At 51.9% G+C, this 20305-nt stretch overlaps 1 protein-coding gene across 3 annotated transcripts in view; it reads right to left on the reverse strand.

Annotated features, from left to right (window-relative positions):
- ZDHHC3 (zinc finger DHHC-type palmitoyltransferase 3) overlaps positions 1 to 20305 on the reverse strand; it is a 54546-nt gene that overhangs the window by 21103 nt on the left and 13138 nt on the right. For all 3 annotated transcript variants that reach the window (XM_059160667.1, XM_059160669.1, XM_059160668.1), the window contains exons 2-3: positions 16378 to 16707; positions 1603 to 1727 (exon numbers count right to left, since the gene is read on the reverse strand). In XM_059160667.1, the coding sequence (XP_059016650.1) occupies positions 1603 to 1727; positions 16378 to 16683 (431 nt within the window). In that variant the 5' untranslated portion in view covers positions 16684 to 16707. The remainder of the gene's footprint in view (positions 1 to 1602; positions 1728 to 16377; positions 16708 to 20305) is intronic.

Raw genomic sequence — 20305 nt, forward strand, 5'->3', positions numbered from 1 at the left:
ACAGGCATCCTCACTCGACTTCGTCTGAATCAGCAGCTCTTGTTTTGCTCAAACTGATTTGTTTACTAGCACTCAAGAATACCTCCCTTGGATCATCCCGGGGAGAAAGTCGAAGAGGAGGCGGTGAGCAAAATGCCAGGCAGTGGAGGCAGCCGAGGGCTCAGGGAGGGAAGAGAAAGAACCACTGTGGTCACCCAAAAGTTCTTTCCTGCAAAACCCGCGCCTCCCTGTTGCTGTTCCAGCCTCTAAACCCAACGCGCCCTGCCGCTCGCACATGCCTCCACTAACCAGTGGCTTCTGCTGGGGGAGCCAGCGATTCCCGTTGTTTAATGCTCACGGCAAGCCGCCAGGCAACAACTGCCTTTGCAGAGGACAGAGCTGAGCGCAGAGAGACGTGCTGCTGCCTGGTCTGAGGTCCCACAGTGTGGTGGGGTCCCTGCTGGCCTTCTAATGCTGCTGAACTCTCCAACTTCAAGGCAGGAGCCCATTCAGCATACTGGGCTGCCCAGAGTCGGGGAATGGGGAAGCACATAAGGAAATGGGGCCTCTTCATATAGGCGATGAAAACAGGTGGCAGAAAAAGCTAGACAGGTGGCTCCACCCCAGGCATGAGTAGCAAGCCCTGAATTCATCTGTAACCCAGATCTCAGAAGTGAACTGGCCCCACGCTGGGCTCAGCTTCTCTAAACTGCTGGAAACCCCACAGGAGACCGCAATTAGCACAGGCCCTGCTCAAGCCTCCTCAGGCCCTGTCCAAGGCTCCTCAGCTGTCACCCTCAAGAGAGGTCAGCTAGTTGGGGAGGTTGCCATCTCTGACAGAAAGACATACAATTCCATCAGGACACACAAGTCACCCCCAAACTGGAGTTCTAGTAGAGAGAGCCCTGGACTGGAGCCACAAACACTGGGCCCCATGCCTGTCTGTGGCACTCACCAGCTGTGTGAGCTTAGTGTGGCCCTCCTGGCTGCCCTCCCGCCGCCAGAGTCTGAGCAAAGGACCAAGGAGCACCAAGGATAATTTAGCATTTAAAGTCCCCTTTAGAGTGATAAAATGCAGTTTTTAGCTAGATGTCTTCTCGCTGAGAAGACTCAAAACAATGAGACAATCTGAAAATCAAAGGGAAAAGTCACCAGAGATGAGAGGAGGAAAAGCCTTTTTTGGCTGAACCCACAACTGTCACAACCTCTAGAAGTTCTATTTTAAAGAAACATTGCCCTTTAGGCACAGCCCCTTTCGTTTCCCTCTGAAAGTCGAGTGAGTAGGGCCCACCTCTTAAATGGGTCTAGTGCCGGACATTTAGAACGATTTTCCAAAGCTCTGTCTCCTGTGCCCTTAAAAAGTAATAAAGCTTTGAGGCAGGATGACAGGAACCCCTCAATTTTACAGACAGACAGAGAGAGTTCAGGGCCTGGCAGGGTCTGTCGTGAGGGGCGGCAGAGTCAAGTCTTAGGACAGGTGTCCTGAGCCCAAACCAAATGCCCTTTCCAATCTGGGGAGCTCACGGAGATCGAGAGGGAGTCACAGTGGTCAGGTGCCCAGAGCAGGGGTGGGCACTGCTCCAGAGCATGTGAGAGGTGGGGGTTGTGGGGGGACATGGGTACCTGCAGTGGTGGGCTCGGTCAGGCTTGATGCTGCAGCATTTGGGACACTTGTACACCACCTGTCCGGGCTTCAGCTGTAAACTCTCGATGAATTCTTTAGTGGCATTTCCTTTGGGCACTGCTCCCTGTCAGAAAGAGGAGAGGCGTTCAGGGCTGGCCTAGGGCTTCCAGGAGTTCTGATGCTCCATGGTGGGGATGGTCACTTGGAAGCAACAACTACACACACGGACAGGACATTTTCACTCCAACAACAGGTGTGTTCAGGATTACGCCAACACTAAGGGACACTTATGGACCAAAAAATTTCCCTGAGGAAAATTAGTGTTTAAACTAGAATCAAGTTTTATTTATTTATTTATTTAAACCAATCCTATTGTTGTGAAGCATTGGTAATCTGTATTTGGTTCTTAAGAATCCAAAAGCAGCTGTGAACTACCGCCCTCAGATTTCTGACTTGCTTTTTGACCAGAACTGCCCTCCAATTCGCTATCCCGTCCTTTCCGTACTTTTTTTTAAAAAAAGATTTTATTTATTTGACACGGAAAGACACAGCGAGAGAGGGAACACAGGCAGTGGCAGAGGGAGAGGGAGAAGCAGGATTCCCACTGAGCAGGGAGCCTGACACGGGGCTCGATCCCAAGACCCTGGGATCATGACCTGAGCCAAAGGCAGTTGCTTAACCGACTGAGCCACCCAGGTGCCCCTCCTTTTCATATGGTTGTGAATACTGTGCATTTTGTTCTAACTCTCAATACCTTCGCGTGTCAGACCCCAAATGCCACGAGACTCTACCGGGGCTGGGTGCCCATCCGTGCAGACGGAAAACGGGCCGCATTTGGGCCTAAGCCAGGATGCAATAACCCATCTTCACCAGGAACCTACTTGGTGCTCAGGATGCGCTCCTGTGCTCACTGCTGTGGATTCAGAAATTGAACAAGGTCTCCGTCCCAGGAGGCTCCCGGTCTTTTGGGGAGTAACAACAGTTCTAGAAGACAGCTGTGCTGCAGAAGCATAGAAGAGCAGCTGCCAATTAGCCAACACAACTACAGAAGTTTTAAGAGGTGAGCGCTTTTTTTCATTTGTTCCTTTTTAAAGTAGGCTCCATGCCCAGCATGGAGCCCGACGCGGGACTTGAACTCACAACCCCGAGATGAAGACCTGAGGTAAGATCAAGAGTTAGACACTTAACTGACTGAGCCACCCAGACGCCCCTCAAGAGGAAGGTCCCGAGGCATGCAGAGAGGTTTAAGAAGTGGACCTGAGGGAGAAAAGGGATTGTGGCCGGCGGAGGGGCGCAGAGAAAGACGAGAAGGTGAGAGCACGGCACACCTGGGGGACAGTGAGAAAATCGGCACAGTGGAGCCCGGGTATGCAGTGGCAGCAGAGAGGCAGGGCTGATGGGCAAGGGCCAGCTTGAGTAGAACGAACGCCAGGCCTAAAGGCTGGGACAGGAGTCCTCTTCGTGGGTCACCTAGAGCCCTCAGGGAGCATCTTGAGGACAAGAACTCAGTTGCCTATGCTGCGTGGATCACGTAAGAAGACGGAGAGAAGAAAATCCCACAGACCAGTTAGGAGGTTACTGTCAATGACCCAGGAAGTGAACACCGAGGGACGAGGGTGGGGGAGAAACATGGGGGAAATTCAGATCTAAACAAAAGGGGCAGGGAACCAGATGAATCCTGCGGTGGTGGAGAGGGTGTGAGGAGAGATGGCGAATGCGAACAGGTCTCCAGCTAGGATGGCTGGTCCATGGCAGTGCCTGCGAGGGTCTGACCAGACGCAGGTGCAGGTAACCTGCAGAAAGGGCTCAGGTCATGCTCGCCACAGAAACAGTGCTCAGCACAGGGCAGGGCAGTGGACTGAACGTTTGCGTCTCCCCCAGATTCACAGGCTAAATACCCTAGTGTGTGGTATTAGGGAAGTGGGGCCTCCGGGAGGTGATGCTCTGGGAGGGGTTCCACAAGGCGATTAGGTCACGGCTTAGCACCTTATAACCAGTCCTCTGAGAGCTCCCGCCTGCTTTCTGCCCCCTGAGGACAGAAGAAGACGGCTGTTTATGACCCAGGAAGTGGGCCCAGGCCAGACACGGAAGCTGCCAGGACCTTGATCTCGGACTTCCCAGCCTCCAGAGCTGCAAAAAATAAATTCCTGCTGGTGAAAAGCCAGCCCGTCTCTGGCAGTCCCGAACAGACCAAGCCAGGTAGCCTGTATCCTTGGCCGTGCACGGGAGACAATGTGCAGCTTTAACAAGCTGTGGGTGCCCAGACTCTGAGGCAGAGCTGCCCTACAAGAACCGTCAGCCGTGGGGCCCAGACACCTGCATTTTCAAAAAAGCTCTTAGCAGGGCTGAGAACTACTATGACCAGAAGCTCCACGACTGGCTCTGCCTGGCTCAGCACCAGACCCCGTAGCCTAGAAAAAGTCTATTGGGGGGCACCTGGGTGGCTCAGTGGGTTAAAGCCTCTGCCTTCGGCTCGGGTCGTGATCTGGGGTCCTGGGACTGAGCCCCACATCGGGCTTTCTGTTCCGTGGGGAGCCTGTTTCCTCCTTTCTCTCTTTCTGCCTGTCTCTCTGCCTACTTGTGATCTCTGTTTGTCAAATAAATAAATAATTAAAAAAATATCTTATTTATTATTATTATTTTTAAATATTTTATTTATTTATTTGACAGAGATCACAAGTAGGCAGAGAGGCAGGCAGAGAGAGAGGGGGGAGAAAGCAGGCTCCCTGCTGAGCAGAGAGCCAGATCTGGGGCTCGATCCCAGGACCCTGGGATCATGACCTGAGCCGAAGGCAGAGGCTTTAACCCACTGAGCCACTCAGGCACCCCTATTTATTTATTTGACAGAGAGAGATCACAAGCAGGCAGAGAGGCAGGCAGAGAAAGAGAGGAGGAGGCAGGCTCCCCGCGGAGCAGAGAACCTGATGTGGGGCTCAAGCCCGATGTGCGGCTCGATCCCAGGATCCCGGGATCACGACCTGAGCCGAAGGAAGAGGCTTTAACCCACTGAGCCACCCAGGTGCCCTAAATAAAAAAATCTTTTTTTTTTTTTTAAAAAAAAAAAAGGTCTATCGGTTTCCAGCATGGGGTGAAAGCAGCAAAACAAGGAAGAAGAGAGCCAAGGGTGCCAGCCGTGTGGCCCAGCTCCCTAGCGAGAACTGGGCCTAACTCTGGGTCAAGTCAGAGTGTGGCATGGGACTGTTCCAGATCCCCACCCAAGGTTGAGGTAACACCAGGCTGCTCTCCTCAGTGGCAGCCATGAGCCACCACCATCGGCGAAGTTGATGTAACAGCCAAACGATAGAACTGGGCCCACGCCCAGGTCCCGAAGGGGCCCCTGGGGGTGGTTGGGGGGGACAGTGTGGCCATCTCAGGACTGACAGAGCATCTCCGGCCTTCCCAGAGTGGGGCTGACGGACTAGAACATGCCAAGGGAGGAGTTCCCAGGGTAGAACAGATGAAAACTGAGTGGCAGAACCTTTCCTGCAAAGGAGAAATTCTGGGATAGGAGGAGCCACTGAAGAAACAGCGAGAACTCGAAATGCTAACAATACAAGGGAGCTGGAGTTGCATCTTTTGCTAAGAAAATGACTCACGGGGGACAAAGATTCTAGCTATGGAAACTGTGAAGACAAATCAATGAACAACCCTTGCCGAGAATCTACACCACACCGCACGCTGTGCAAGTGTGAGGAAGTGACGGGGGCCTGGGTCACAAACAGCGGGTGGGGCGGGCCCCCAGGCACCCCGACACAGCAAGGAGGCTGAGCACCTAGTGGAAGCCATGGCCGCCGGTGCAACAGGAGCTGGGGGAGGCAGGAGGGCTGTGGGGACCCGGGAAGGCCAGGAGGATCCCGGCGGCTGCAGCAGGAGAGAGGCAGCTGGGAAGGACACAGTCCAAGCAGTGGCCAGAGGTGGCCTGTGCAGGGGGTGCCGGGTAGCACAGGAGAGCCGGAGCAAGAGGGCATGGGGGAGGGGGTGTCTTCCTGGCAGGGGAAAAAAGATTCAGTATCCCAGTTCGATTATGGGAAGATTTTCAATTTGTCTCAAAGTGGCCCTGGGGTGCCTCTCTGGGGAGGCAACGAGTGCTTCCCTTTTCTCCCCGTCACCCCATCCCTCCTGTGGCTCTCTGCTGGGCTCCCCAACTTTCCCCTGCTGACCCCTGTCACCAGCTCTTTATCTGCTGTCACCTGCACTTTCCTGTCTCATCAAAGACCTGCTCGCGCCCGAGATGGGCAGCACGTGGCTGACTTCACTAGGAACAGTGCCGCGCTTCTCCCTGGTCCCCCTGCAGGCGACGGGGCAACAAACAGGACACGAGTAAATCCAAAGGACTGCTCGTCCACAGGAATGCTCTTCTCACTGGTGGAGGCTCAGGATTTTGAGTGGGACTGAGATGTGGTCCTGAGAGGAAATGTCTAGAAATGTGGATCCTGGCACCTGGACACTGTGGGCACCAAAGATGGTGAAAACTACACAGGATTTAGGGTAACCATCCCCTCCGTGGTGGCGGGGAGGCTAAGAGGGAATGAAGTGGAGTGGGGGTGGGGGGGGATACAAAGAGGTTAAACTGTCTTTATGATGTTTTATTTATGAGGTTGGAGGGGAGTGAAGACACTGTATCATCATATCATCGTGTTATCTTTTATACCCTTTAACCATCATTAACATTTTTTCTAAACATTCAAAAAAGTAGAAAAAAAATCTGGTCTGCAAAATGCAGTCAGGTCCCGGAAAAGCCTAAGATAAAAATTTTCTTTCTTTCTTTTTTAAAGATTTTATTTATTTATTGGAGGGGGGAGAGCACAAGCAGGGGGCAGGGCACAGGGAGAAGCAGGCTCCCCGCTGAGCAGGGAGGCCAACTCGGGGCTCTCAAGACCCTGGGATCGTGACCTGAAATCAAGGCAGAAGCTTAACCGACTGAGCTACCCAGGTGTCCCTAAGATAAAAAAATTAAAAGCAAACAAACTTTGGTAGGCAAGGACTCTGTGGTATGTATAACGCCTTTCAGGATACACCTCCTGACATTAAACATGCTGTAAAAGTATACAGCTATTAATGCGGAGAACGTCTGTGACAGATCGTTGAAGGCAAATGTAGATTTCTAAACGGTATTTGGCATGTTAAGACATGCTCGTACAGAGTTGACACATAGACACTTGAGCAATGGAGGTGTTGGGACCCTTGCAGACACACCCACATTAAGCTCCTGACTCCCCCCAAACTAAACTACTAATAGCCCACCACTGACCAGAACATCAATAATGTAAGTAGTCCATTCACACATATGCGGTAAGTTATACATAAGATATACTGTATGATAAAGTATTGACTTACAATAAAGTAAGCTAGAGGAAAGAAAATATTAAGAAAATCATAAGGAAAACAAACTTATAATACTGGACTACATTTATCAAAATAAAATATTCATGTATGCATGGACCTGTGCAACTCAAACTCACATTGTTCAAGGGTCAACAGTGTGTATGAAACACAAAGACCCCTGCAAAATTATTAATAGTTATCTCACAGAGTAGGATCACAGGTAATATGTACTTTCTGAACCATATTTCTTTTTCCTTTTTTTTTTTTTTAAAGATTTTATTTATTTGACAGAGAGAGAGAGATCACAAGTAGGCAGAGAGGCAGGCAGAGAGAGAGGGGGAAGCAGGCTCCCTGCTGAGCAGAGAGCCCGATGCGGGGCTTGATCCCAGGACCCTGAGATCATGACCTGGGCCGAAGGCAGAGGCTTAACCCACTGAGCCACCCAGGCGCCCCATGAACCATATTTCTTAAAATGTCCTAATAAGAACACATGGCATTTGCAGTTAGAAACTCACTAAAAATGCGAGCGAAAAAATACAACCCAGGAACGAGCTACCCAAAGCAGGAATATGACCAGCTTTCCTGAATTTTATAATTAGAAGGCTATGACCATCTCATCTGGGGATATCTGGGGCCCTGCCCAGAGGCACCAGAGAAGGGCAGGGTCTGGAAGTCTTTCCAAAGGCAAGGCAGGGCTCTGACCACCCAGAGGAGCAGATTTTAAAGGGGGACTGGGAAGGGTATTGGCCCAGGCAGAGAAGGCCCCACAGAAGCCCAGAGGGCCACGTTAATTCCTTTTAATGTAAAAAGTCACTGAGTTTGGACAACCGTGTGACCTTTTATAAATCCTTAGGCCATAAAACCACAGCTGGACGTCACTCTTGTCTTATCTACAAAGGCAAAACTGGCCCAAGGAGAACATCACAGGCCCAAGGAGATAAAGCAAGGGGGCCGAGTTATCCTAAATGAAGGTCCACGTTGTCCCCCCTCCACATCCAATTTTTAAGGTCCCAGCCACCAGAACTTGCTATAAACCTTGGGAGGCCGCACATAAAGGGCTACAAGAGGGAATCCCAACACTGCAAAGGGCCACTGGAACCCTCATTTTGTATCTGCATTATTGCCTGCTGTTCCAGACCATGAGGGAAGACATCATACAACGATGTACCCATCTGCCTCCTGAATCCGTCGCTCAGAGCCAGAGACCAGCTGGGCCAGTCCCTGAGACTGACGAGACTGTGACACGGGCCCTTCCCTGCCTCTGGTTCAAACGTCTGTTGTCTCTTTCCTTCCTCCTCTTTCTAAAAAGCATATTCTCTTCTCTGATTATCTCCAAAGATTTCAGAATTTCCTGTTATTAGTTCACGGCCAGGAATTTTGTTCGGTACAGCTCTGGACAGACGGCAGGGATCGGAAGCCCTGCTGAGACGTTCCTGCTAGTGCTGTCGCATTGGCACCACTGAGAACCGCCTACCCCCCATTCTTACGCATCTTGCGAGGAGGCCTTGAAGCTTCTGTGTCACTGTAGCCCGGCAGACCACAACGTCGCAATGCTTCTTTCCTCATTGCCACGGTAATCCTTGCTCGTGACTTACAAAAATATAGAGATGAGGAAATTGAAAAGGAAAATCCATCCTTTGACTTCACCACCCGTAGATCCGTGTAATTAACATGCTGGAGGATATTCTTCCAGTGTTTTCTCTGTGCACAGCAAGCTGAAAACACTAAAGAATTTGTAAGTGCATAATGCTTCTATGTTTCTTAAATATGCATTTGGCCCCATAGCGGCATCTGTTTTAAATCTGGGGCAGCGAGGTGTGATACGGTTCTGGCAACCATTCCCTTCAGTGGCTAGCCCAAACTTCCAGTACCTTCCTTGACCCCTACCAGTTCCTTTCCTATTTCAGAGAAACCAAGTCTGCTTGGGTAAACCACCAGCTGGGAAGGTGAGGGTCCCAGCTAATCCTGGTCTTCAGGGGCCGCAGACTTTTACCGCAAAGCTTCTCGCCTGCGTTGTGTGCACACTCCGGGCTCTCCCTCCCCTCACACCTGAGACTCCTGAGGTCATGCGCACTTCCGTCTCTGCTACCTCTCCCTTACTATAGTTCACTGCTCTCCAGCACTGGGCTTCTCCACACCAGGGACGCCTCTCGCCAGGTCACTGTGCAATTCCCCGCGACCAACCCCAAAGGTCAGTTCTAAGTCCTCATTTCCCTCGGATCTCCTGTGACCATCCAGTCCCTTCTGTCATTCTTTCCTGTGGCTTCTCTGCTCCCTCTGGGTGTCCACCTGCCTCTGGGCCTGGGCCCCTTGCCTTCCCTTGGGATGCTGCCCACCGTGGACCCCAGTGCTCCTCAGGGATCCCTTCTGGCCCTCTCCCTGCTCATTCTGCACCTCCCCCATGCCCTGCTACCGACAGTCCTCCCTGTCACCCCCAGTGGTGATGCTCAAGACCGGGCTCTAACTCAGGCCTCTTTTCAAGCTGCAGACATCTCCACCTGGTTGTTCAAGAGGCTTTAAAGCCAAAAAAACCCCAATCCTCCAAAATCACCATGTAAGAACTGAATCTGTTCCTTTCTCCCTGAACCCCTGCTTCTACTCTCCCTTCCCTGGCCCGTGGGACATCCGGTTACCATGCATTCAGCGTAGAAATCCGGCAGCCATCCCCAGCTCTCTGAGCCCTCTGCCCTACATACTGGCCCCAAACTGCCTCAAATCCCACGTCCTCCCCTCCACGCTGCTGTCATGTCTTCATTCTGACCCATCCTCACACGCCCCAGATGTTAGAGCATCTCCTACCTCTGTCCATTCTCCTTTACTATTTCCCAGAATAAACATTCTAAAGTGGGAATCTGGCCATGTTATTCTCCCTGCCTGGGCACCTTCCCAGGCTTCGCAGAGCCTCCTCTGGGACCCACCGTCCGAGCTCCTGGGTGAGGCCTGTGCAGGGCTGCCTCAAGCCAGCCCTGGACCACTGATCCAGTGCTGCCCCCCCCCCCCCCATCCCTGCGGACTACCTGCAGTTTCCCAAAGGCACTGTGCCCTCCAAGTCTTCCTCCTGGGCCCCCAGGGACCCCATGTCAGCCCCTCCCTCCAGCCTGCCAGGCACCTGCTTGCTTCTTGCGCTGGAACCAAAACTCACCCTGGGATCTTCCTCTGCTTTTTCCTCATGGTCCTGGGCCGCACCCAAGACAGAAGCCCTCACTTGGCCTTTGTTGCCTGGGCCTGTTTTTGTCTTGTAACACCTATAATTTAAGTACACACTGATTGTGCACAGCTGTAAATTCCTGGATGACAGAGACAATGTCTTTCAATTTGCAGCCCAGCGCATGGCCCAGGGCCTGGCAAGGAGTGTGTTTTCAATAAACCCAAGCTGAAGGATAACGATGATACAACAGACATCTGAGTGCTCCTATGCCAGGCATAGTTCCAAGCGCTTTATTGTATCCTCTTGGTTAATTCTGCCAATAAACCTATGAGGCAGAGACTATGTTATTCTCCATTTTACGGATGAGGTAACTAAAGCAGAGAAATCAAGTGACTTCCCAAGATTATATGGCTAACAGGTGGCAGAACCAGGATTTGGACCCAGAAAATCCCAGTCTAGAACCCTCGTCTCTATCAGAAGACAACTTACATATTTATGAGACGCTGAGTAAAGAGGTTTTTTATAGTTGCCTTGATGTGACAATATCATTCTCCTGCCAGCAACTATATCAGCACACTAACATTAAGACTGAAACGGGGGGTGCCTGGGTGGCTCAACCATTAAGCGTCTGCCTTTGGCTCGCGTCATGATCCCAGGGTCCTAGGATCAAGCCCAGCATCGGGCTCTCTGCTCCTGGGATTGAGGAATGAGTGGAGCGCACCTGCTGTCTGGGCAGAAACCCTCCCTTAATCAGCTCTGCCATGGACACAGCGACCAGCCCCAGGCCTGTGTCATAGGCCACCTGTATCCTCTGTAGAAAGGTGGGAAGTAGGTAATCCCCAAATGGGTCACTCTCCTCTCTCTGGAGCCAGAATGATTTTTCAGCTGGTGTTTCTAAGTTGCTCAGTGGCAGGTATGAGAAGCTGCCTGGCAGGAGGGAGAATGACCCCCGAGGCAACTGACCTGACCTGGGGGAACAGGTTAGGACCTCCGGCTGCACCCAGCATTGGCCTCTCGCCAGGCATCCTGCGGGAGGCCCCAGGGCCATCCCGCCTCTGTGTTCTGGGGGCCTGCTGCCATGCTGCCGGCCCCAGTAAATACTTGCTAACCGACTCTGCACAGCGTGTAATCGATGAGGTCACAGCGACTCCAGAAGGGAACGCCAGCTGCACGTGGATGAGTTTTGGCAGGAAAAACTGAGATGGAGGCCTGCAGTGGTCTGAGACCGTCGTGTGAAGTCCATGTAGGGCAAGGTGTTCACAAGATGGAGAGGGAGTGGGGGCAGGCAGACAGATGGATTTTCTTTTCCTTAACAATGTGGTTAAATTGATTTATATGCCTCCTTTTGTCAAATCTCAGATTTGGGATCATTTCCAGTCATGAGTTAGTAAGTGATTGGTCAGTAAGTGATCAGAAGGGTTTATACGATTATTACGACTGCACACCGGCTTGGCTTTGAGCTTCCTGGCAGCCAGGGCAAAACAGGATAAGCTAGGCCTCTCAGCTTTAAGCAGCTTCCGGGAGACAGAGAGATGTCCCAGATCTAAATTTTAGATTCAAAATTTCAGATTTAAATTTTAAATTCCTGAGGAAGCTCACAGGATGAGGAATTAAAATGTGTCTGCAAAGGGAAAGGAAGAAGTGGTGACGCCGGGGTGGGGGTGGGAGGGAGATGGGTACCAAGATAAGAGTCTTCAAGCCTGGTGTGTTTTCAAGAGGCTGCCTCCTCCAGGCGGTCAGAGCCCCCTCCAGAGCTCTGAGGTGTTTCAGGAATACAGAGAACTCCCTGACATGACACACCCTCAGGGTAAGCAAGGCGAGTGCACCCGAGACCTGACCATGGTCTGCCTTGGGGTCTGCCCACGCCATGCCGCCTCTAGGCCAGCCCCCCGCCCCCCAAGTGAGGCCCTTTTGGCTCCCTTCCCTCTCCTTCCAGGCCCATCCCTTTGACCCCACTTCCCATGGGAGCTTCATCTCCATTTGTGAGCCATTTCCCTCTTCCCTTTCCTGCTCAAGCTCTGCACAGACCGGTTTCCCACTGCAGTGGGGGAATGACTGCTAACCGGTTCAGAAAGCTGTGGGTAATTACAATTGTTCTGATGGTCCAACCACGGTAAGATTTCAAAGCTAGAAGGGGTCTAGCAACTGTGTGGGGGAGACTAGGAGTGATTCTTCTTCTTCTTCTTTTTTTTTTTTTTTTTAACTATAGCCTAGTAATACTAACAAACCCAAATGACAAACAATGCACACACTGTTATATGTTGTTTATAACCCACGGAGATAGTTTGAGAAGAACTAAAGGCAACATGAATTCCTGAGATACAAAACATTATAATCCTGCTAGGGATCTCCTTAGGACCCTCAGTTGGCACCTTCCTAAAACACACCCATCCTGCACTGTTAATAAGGAACCCCCAATCTGATCTGTTTTCAGTGTGAGTTCGAGGCTCCCTATGCTGCCCCAGGGCCTCCCACCTCTCTCTGGACGGGCTTGGTTTTGCATAGAACTGGATTTTGCATAACACATCAGTGTGCTGGGAAAGAGGAAAAACAGGTAGCTGGAGAGCCCGAGGAGGGGCACGCCTTTAGGACAGGTCTGGAGTTGCTCCCCTTACTAGTAATGCTAGATATCTGACAGATGCTTCATTTGGGGGCCCAGTTTTCTTTGGGGCCACCAGCAAAACACACTGATGGGAAGCTGGCTGGTGTCTGGGGTGCAGTCTATGGTTTACTCACTAGCGATGGGAAGCCGTGAGAATCATCCAAATCATCCAAATGCAGGAGACCCCAGAGAGTCCACTCGAGTCAACACAGGGGAAAAGGACGCGCGGTGCGAGGCAGCTGGAATGGCCTGCCAGAGCCTTCCCTCCGTCGTCCTCCTGACATCCAGTTCCCGGACTCACGCGCCTTCTAGACGCCAATAATGCTGCACGAAGCTGTCTGATCCTGACCCTCCACCAGCCCTAAACCTGCCTCTCTACTGCCCACCCGTCATCTCGGCTTACGTGTAATACAGTCGGCCCGAACAGAAGCCTTGATTTTCCTCCAAAATCCGTTCTCCTTGACTCTCCCGTTTAATAAACGGCACAAGCAATGCCCTAGCTGCTCAGGCCAAGACGCTGGAAGGCACACCCTCCAGGCCTTCTCCGTTCTGTCAGCCCTTCGGAAGAGTGGTTCTCTTCCTCTGTGCTGAACACAGAGGACGCCTGGGAGTTTAGAACACCCCAATACCCAGGGCTCTGGCCCAAACCAATCAGAGCAGAATCTCTGGGGATGGGGCCCAGACATCTGTACTACTTCAAAGCTCCCTAAGGGATTCTAGTGTGCAGCCAGGTTTGAGAATTAGTGGCTTAAAATACACTCCAAATCCAACAGCTCTGTCTAGCTTCACTGCTCCCACTTTGGTCTTAGCCGCCAACCATGCCGTGTGCGCACCACTGCCATCCCTCCAGTCCTGGGTCTCTGCTCCATCTCAAACCCTCATTGCAAGCACAAGGCACTTTTTAAAAATCAGGTCATGGGGGCGCCTGGGTGGCTCAGTGGGTTGAGCCTCTGCCTTTGGCTCAGGCAGATCATGATCTCAGGGTCCTGGGATCAAGCCCCGCATTGGGCTCTCTGCTCAGCAGGGAGCCTGCTTTCCCTCCTCTCTCTCTGCCTGCCTCTGCCTACTTGTGATCTCTGTCTGTCAAATAAATAAATTAAAAAAAAAAAGAAAAAAAATCCAGTCATGTCATGCCTCTTCAATGGCTTCCCACTGCGTGAGAATGAAGAGCTAAGCTCTCATGAGGCCCTCCAGGCCCTGCCTGATCCGGCTTCTGCCATCCTAGCTACCTCTTCCAGCTCCTCTTGCTCCCGCTCACCATGTGGCAATCACCCTGGTTTTAGTCTTGTTCCCCAAAGATGCCAAGTGGGTGCCCACCTCTGGGCCTTTGCACCTACTCTCTCCCCGTCCCGGAAGGCTGTGTCTTCAGGGCTTCACTGGCCTGACTCACAGCTCCATGCCATTTAGGCCTCAACTTCAAGGGCTCTGCTCATTGTCCTTCTCAGATCCCTAAGATAGGCCTCCCCTGCGCCCCAGAAAAGTCACCACCACATCACCCGATCACACTCTTCAACTGTCCTTAAAATACTTATTGATGTTTGAACTCAGGACCTTCAGATTATGAGACTGACGCGCTGCCCACTGCGCTAAGAAGGCGACCTTATTGATGTTTGAAATCACCTTGTTCATTGGCTCACGTCTTTGCTGTCTGACCCTCTGTGCTAAGGCGTGAGTTCCAAGGAGGCAGGGATTCTGGTCTGTCTTGCTCACATCTGTCGCGATTGTCCGGAAAGGCCCTCTCATGGCGAAGGCCGTCAATGAACACACCATTCACTTTGTCCCACCCATCAGGGCCCCCAGGGCTCTTCCTCAGGACTGCCAGCATGATCCCCATAAAATGACACTCTTTTACTCAAAATCCTTGGGGACTCTAGACCGCCTCTCCTCATCCAACTGCCACCCAAACCCATTCTCCTCCTTAGGTCCCACCATTCCACGCAGCTCCCGGGTGCCTCGAGGGGCCACACGACTGTGTGCCCACCGCTCTCTCCGCCTGGCCCACCGTCAGTGTCTTCCTGGCCCACCACCCGCCACTTCCTCTACCAACAGACACTGCTCTTGCAACAACAGGCCGGCCGTGCCAGCCAGCAGCCGTCCTCGTCGTCTACACGGTTCCTGCCCCCTCCCTTGTTTTGCCCCAGCGACCCGGGCTTGCCCCTGCCATAGCCTCCGTTGCACTGGGCTGGCCTCACCTGTCTTCTCCAGACAGAGGGCACACTGGTTGGAACCATGTATGGTCCCCTTGTCCCTGACGTTCACGTTACATCACTTTGCTTTGACGAAAGACCCACTTCAGTATCTGTTTCAGCCAACAGAAAGACATCTGAAGAGGATGTTTGCTTTTATAAAATGTGAATTGCTTCTTTGCTTGTTGCCGTTTATGGCTTAGGAAAGGTTTCAAAGGAACGCTCTCCTTTTCAGATAGTCGGGGGAGGGGGAGGCTGTACACCTGGCCCTTCAGGGCCCGGCTGATCGGGGACCCCATTAATGGTGCCAGCACGTGCCGGAGAAGAGGTACTATCTGGACTGGCTGCTGAGGTGGACTCGAGCCAGGAAAGCGGCTCTCTCGGGATGGATTAACAACTCACTGCCTGAACTGGCAGGAAATGGAGCCCGTCGAGGAGGGAATGAGCAGGACCCAGAGTCTCTGTTTTGCTCTCCCAGGGGCCCACAGAAACAGGGTCTGGGTGGCCAATGCCACAGCCAGTAGCGGGACTTTCCTCCTCTTAATTTATTTTTTATTTTTATTTTTTTTTTTTAAAGATTTTATTTATTTATTTGACAGAGAGAAATCACAAGTAGGTAGAGAGGCAGGCAGAGAGAGAGAGGAGGAAGCAGGCTCCCTGCCGAGCAGAGAGCCCGATGCGGGACTCGATCCCAGGACCCTGAGATCATGACCTGAGCCGAAGGCAGCGGCTTAACCACTGAGCCACCCAGGTGCCCCATTCCCCCTCTTAATTTAAACATACTTGTCCTACGCACTCAAACAAATAGAGCCACAGGAGGTCTTCATCAAATCATGCACTCTCACTTCTCCCGTGGGAGACAATGACCAGGAACGGAGAGCTTACTACTGGGGTGCATGACCCCCAACAGCCCCTGGCACAGCCTGCTATATTTATCTAAGGCATCAGGCAGAACACCACCGCTTTACCCACAGATATGCACCAAGAGGCACTTGCTGCCGCCTGAAACAGGCTGGTCCAGCTTTTCCGGAAAAGATGAGCCTTGCCCAAAGTGAAGACTGTTTCTGTGCAGGTTCCTGGAATTGGATATGGCTTTAATTTCCAGAGTACCTCGCTGCAGTCCTGGCTTCCCTGGGAAGCCCTGCCCTGACCCACTGCCCCCCACTGCCCCCACCATGCTTTCCACTCTGCTAATCTGTCCCCAGTCTCCACGGTTATCTGACTGTGCCTTTTGAACGAACGAGAGGCTAGGTATCCCCGTGGGCCAAACCCCTCCTGTAGCAGGCTCCATGCATGCATACACCAGTGTACATACAGGATCCTCCTACCAAGACGGAGAGGGTGTGGCACAGATGGTGTCCCCTCGGGGGGGGCCTGAGTTCACTCTCCCACCCCAGCCCTGGCCCTCCTGTTCTCGACACTCCCAAGGTCCGGGGGAACATGCAGGCTGTGGCCATGCCAGGGCCAGAGGAGGAGAGTGTGGGCTGGTTAAAACAGGCCCAGACATACTCACGGGGTCCGTCAGCATGGCCCGGCAGTGGGAAGCCAGAGCCAAGAAGGCCAGCAAGTTGAACACGATTCCGTTGATGCTGCTGTACACGTAGTCTCGGGATGGAATCAGCATGACAAAGAGGACCACAAACTCCGCATAGAGGACCAGAAACCAGGTGACAATGGCACAGGCAATGCCACAGCCGTCGCGGATAAACCACATGGTTCCCACAGGACCGGGGTGGGGAGGTGGGACACACTTCTCTGGCTGGAGGTATTCTGGCTTCCGCTCAATGTCTCGGAAGTGGTGGGTGGGGAGAAGCATCATAAGCTATTCTGTCCATACTGGCATCTGGAAAAGAGAAGAAAGGACCCAGAAAATTGGTGGTATCTTGTTATCAAGGAGACTTGATAAAATCACCTTTCCAAAGTAAGCCATGAGGGACACCTGGGTGGCTCAGTGGGGTAGGCGTCTGCCTTCGGCTCAGGTCATGATCCCAGGGTCCTGGGATCAAGCCCCGCATCGGGCTTCCTGCTCCGTGGGGAGCCTTCTTCTTCCTCTCCCTCTGCCCCTTCCCCCCCAACTCAAGCTTGCTCTCTCTCAAATAAAGAAATAATAAAAAATAAAATGTGAGCTCTTGGGACACCTGGCTGGCTTAGTTGGAAGAACACATGACTCTTGATCTTGGGGTCATGAGTTCGAGCCCTACACTGGGTGTAGAGTTTCCTTAAAAAAAAAAAAAAAAAAAAAAAAAAAGGAAAGAAAAGTAAGTTCCCTTCCTTCCTTCCTTCCGAGAGTTAACTTAGCCTTTGCGAAATAGGGCCACCTTGCCCAAAGCCCTCACATGACAGATATGTAAAGGAAGCCTTCCAAGGGCAAATGCCTCCCCCAAGGTCAGCTGGAGCTGTAGCTGCACACACAAGACACCAACTCAGAAGTGGGGCTAGAACTCATGTCTCTCTGTTTACAAGGGATCGGATCTGCTGGGAGGATGGTGTCAAAAAACATGTTCCAGTTGTGACTTAAAAAGACAAGACGGGGCACAGAGCACCAAGCCCTCTGGGAAAACTCTCTTCAGCGTGAACACTGCTGCCTCTGTGCCAAGGACAAACCCAGAGGCTGGTGTTGAAGGCTGTCTGGGGTTAACAGGGATGAGGAGGCGGAAAGGACCTGGTGACCTAGGACCGGGGCTCAGCAGCAACCATGAAGACGCTCTCACTTACTACGCATTAGCCAATGGTAAAGGCAAAACAATCACCGGGAGAGGGAAGGTTCTTGAAACCAACCAGGTTTTTCAGTCCTATGACCCAAAGAGCGGATTTTCCAGCAATCAGAGACTCCCTGAGTCCTGCCCTCCTCGCAGGTGATGGGGTCAAGTGCAGAACGTTGGACAATGCGTCCCAAGGTGTTCCTCCACCTGACTGTGAGGCGTCGTGAGCCTTCGTGTCCTCACTTGCAGAGACACCCCCTTGCAGCCCTAGCACCCCTGCCCCCAGGGCTGGTGTGAGGCCCAAGGGAGCTGCAGGTGCTCCTGACGAACGCCACAGACTGTAAGGGCCCACACACCACGGGCCGCACACATGTGGCACATTCTTTCTAGGAAAGAGAGCCGTTCCTTCCAAAAGAAGGGCTGAGCAACACGCCCCTTCTTCCCAACAGCTGCAGCCCGCGTCTCTGGAGACATTATTTAATGCAATAACTCAGGATCGATAATAAAGTCGATCTGTCCACAGCGTGTGCCGCAAGACGCGGCAAGTACACATTTCCCGGCTCTGATTCCTTATGGAGTGTGTGGCGGCCCGCTGCATCACCAGGCCGGTTTCTCACTCAGAAACTGTGCCGGTGGCAGGCTCGCCCCAGATGCCGGCGCCACAGAGAGGCCACCGGCGTGGTCCATGGCACCGCAAGTGACATCTTTGGGCCCGAAACTCCAGGCATTTTGTAGCAGCGGAAACTATTCACAGGAAGCACTGGCTCTGTGTCTTTTTCTGGAGGCTGGGGCTCTACAGGGCACGAACAAACCTTCAGTGGTTGTGCCGGGCTTTCCTCACTCTTTGGCCTTCTTCCTCCCCTGCCCTCAGCCCCGGCACGGAGCGAGCCTCTGGACTGAATATGCTGTAATCACAACGAGGCAGGACGTGTCCAGAAAGCTGAGTGGGCAAAGCAGTCACCGCTCCTCAAAATGACGGACACTTGGGGTCCACAGTTGCAGAGGCTAATAATGAAAGAACAAGGCCAGGGCCTCCCCTCCCCAGGATGGCGGAGAATGAATGGCTGAAAGGCAGTATGACTCCACAAAGAGCGTGACTATCACACGCTGGGTACACTGTGCTGGGAGCCAAGGGACGGGGAGTCATGACGTATGGAATAACCACCCCAAGTAGAGGAAAAGCAGTGGTTTCCCACAGGCTGTCAACCAGAGTCTTTGAATAAAGCAATTTTGTGCTCGCCACAAGACAACGGCAATTGGTGCCGCTGGCAACAACCTAGAGGCCTGAAGGATACACGAATACCCTTATGAGGCACCGAATGGAAGGACCGCAGGCGCCTGCAGACAAGGGTGTCTGCGACCGGCCCCGGGCCCAGCAGAGTCTAATATCCTAAGCTCTGTTCAACCAAAAGCCAACAAATGAAAAGCTGAAATCCCATGAAATCCTACAATGATTCCAGAGCTGATGAAAGCTCAGCATTTCAACAACTTCCACAGGCAAGCATTCTCGTAGGTTCTCCTGCTGCCATACAGGTCTGTGAGTACCAACCACATAGTTTCCCTGGACCACAGTCATGAGATTCAAAGACGTATGGGCTCTGTCTGCTTTTTGCATTACAATGGCACAGCTGAGCTCTTCTGCTGAGGCCCTACGACCAGCAAGCCTAAAAAGCCTACTTAGTCTCTAGTGTTTTTTCCTTTAAGATTTATTTTTTTTAATTGAAGTAATCTCTACACCCAACGTGGGGTTCAAACTCATGACCCTGAGATCAGGAGTCGCCTGCTCCACTGACTGAGCCAGCCAGGCGCCCCCACTCTCTAGCTTTATACAGAAGTTCGCTGACCCACAGTTCGAGGTGGCTGTTATCCACCAGATAAGTGAGATCTGTCTTGGCTCCAGCTTTCCCTCCAGAACAGCTCAGTGCGACAGAGATGGGTAGTTACAACTCACCCCGCCCCACCCATGTCTGTGGCAGCATAACCTCCTGTCACCTACAGCCCAACGGTCAACTCCCTGAAACCTGGGTACTCCATCAAAGGGTTCTGTGTGGTTTTCTGAAATGGATCATCACTGAAAATAAATTTCAGAGCACTGCTCATGCGTAGGGATTTCCAGTGATTTCATTAGGCTCGTAGTATATTCAGACCAGCTGACTGTATCCTCTCGTCAATTACTCATTCTTGATTGTACACATGGCAATAACTTGAGGAACAGACCCTTCCACGTAAGTAAATTTCCCAGTAACTGTGGCTTGTTCCTGAGCAGATTCGCATTTTAACCATTAAGATGGTTAAGGTGGAAATGAAAAACAAAACATGGAAGTAAAATAAAAACAGACCGAAGAAAAAGATACTATACCTGCTCCTGTCTTAAGTACAATAGCCATTCATTTCTTTGGAATGATTTAGTTATTACCGGAACACCAGTTACTGGAGTGGGTCAGGGAATGATGTCCTCAGGAGTTGTGGAGACTCACTGAGCTCTTGGCCTCACACCAGCTGGCCTGTTCACACTACTAGAATTCCTATTCCAACATCTCCTTTGTCTGGTTCGTTGTCTTCCTCTTTCATTCCTGGCTACTATCATTTCTGTGTCTACAGTTACTAATCCCCCCAACAAACTCTCCATTTATGACCACTAATTGGCTGTGGGCTGGAATACAAATAAAACTAAACCTGGTTCAGTTTTATTTGTTTGTAAAAGAAGGGTACTCATTTTAGGTAACAGGTCTTTAGGGA

The sequence above is a fragment of the Mustela lutreola genome, chromosome 2, assembly GCF_030435805.1.
Source record: "Mustela lutreola isolate mMusLut2 chromosome 2, mMusLut2.pri, whole genome shotgun sequence".
Taxonomy (NCBI): domain Eukaryota; kingdom Metazoa; phylum Chordata; class Mammalia; order Carnivora; family Mustelidae; genus Mustela; species Mustela lutreola.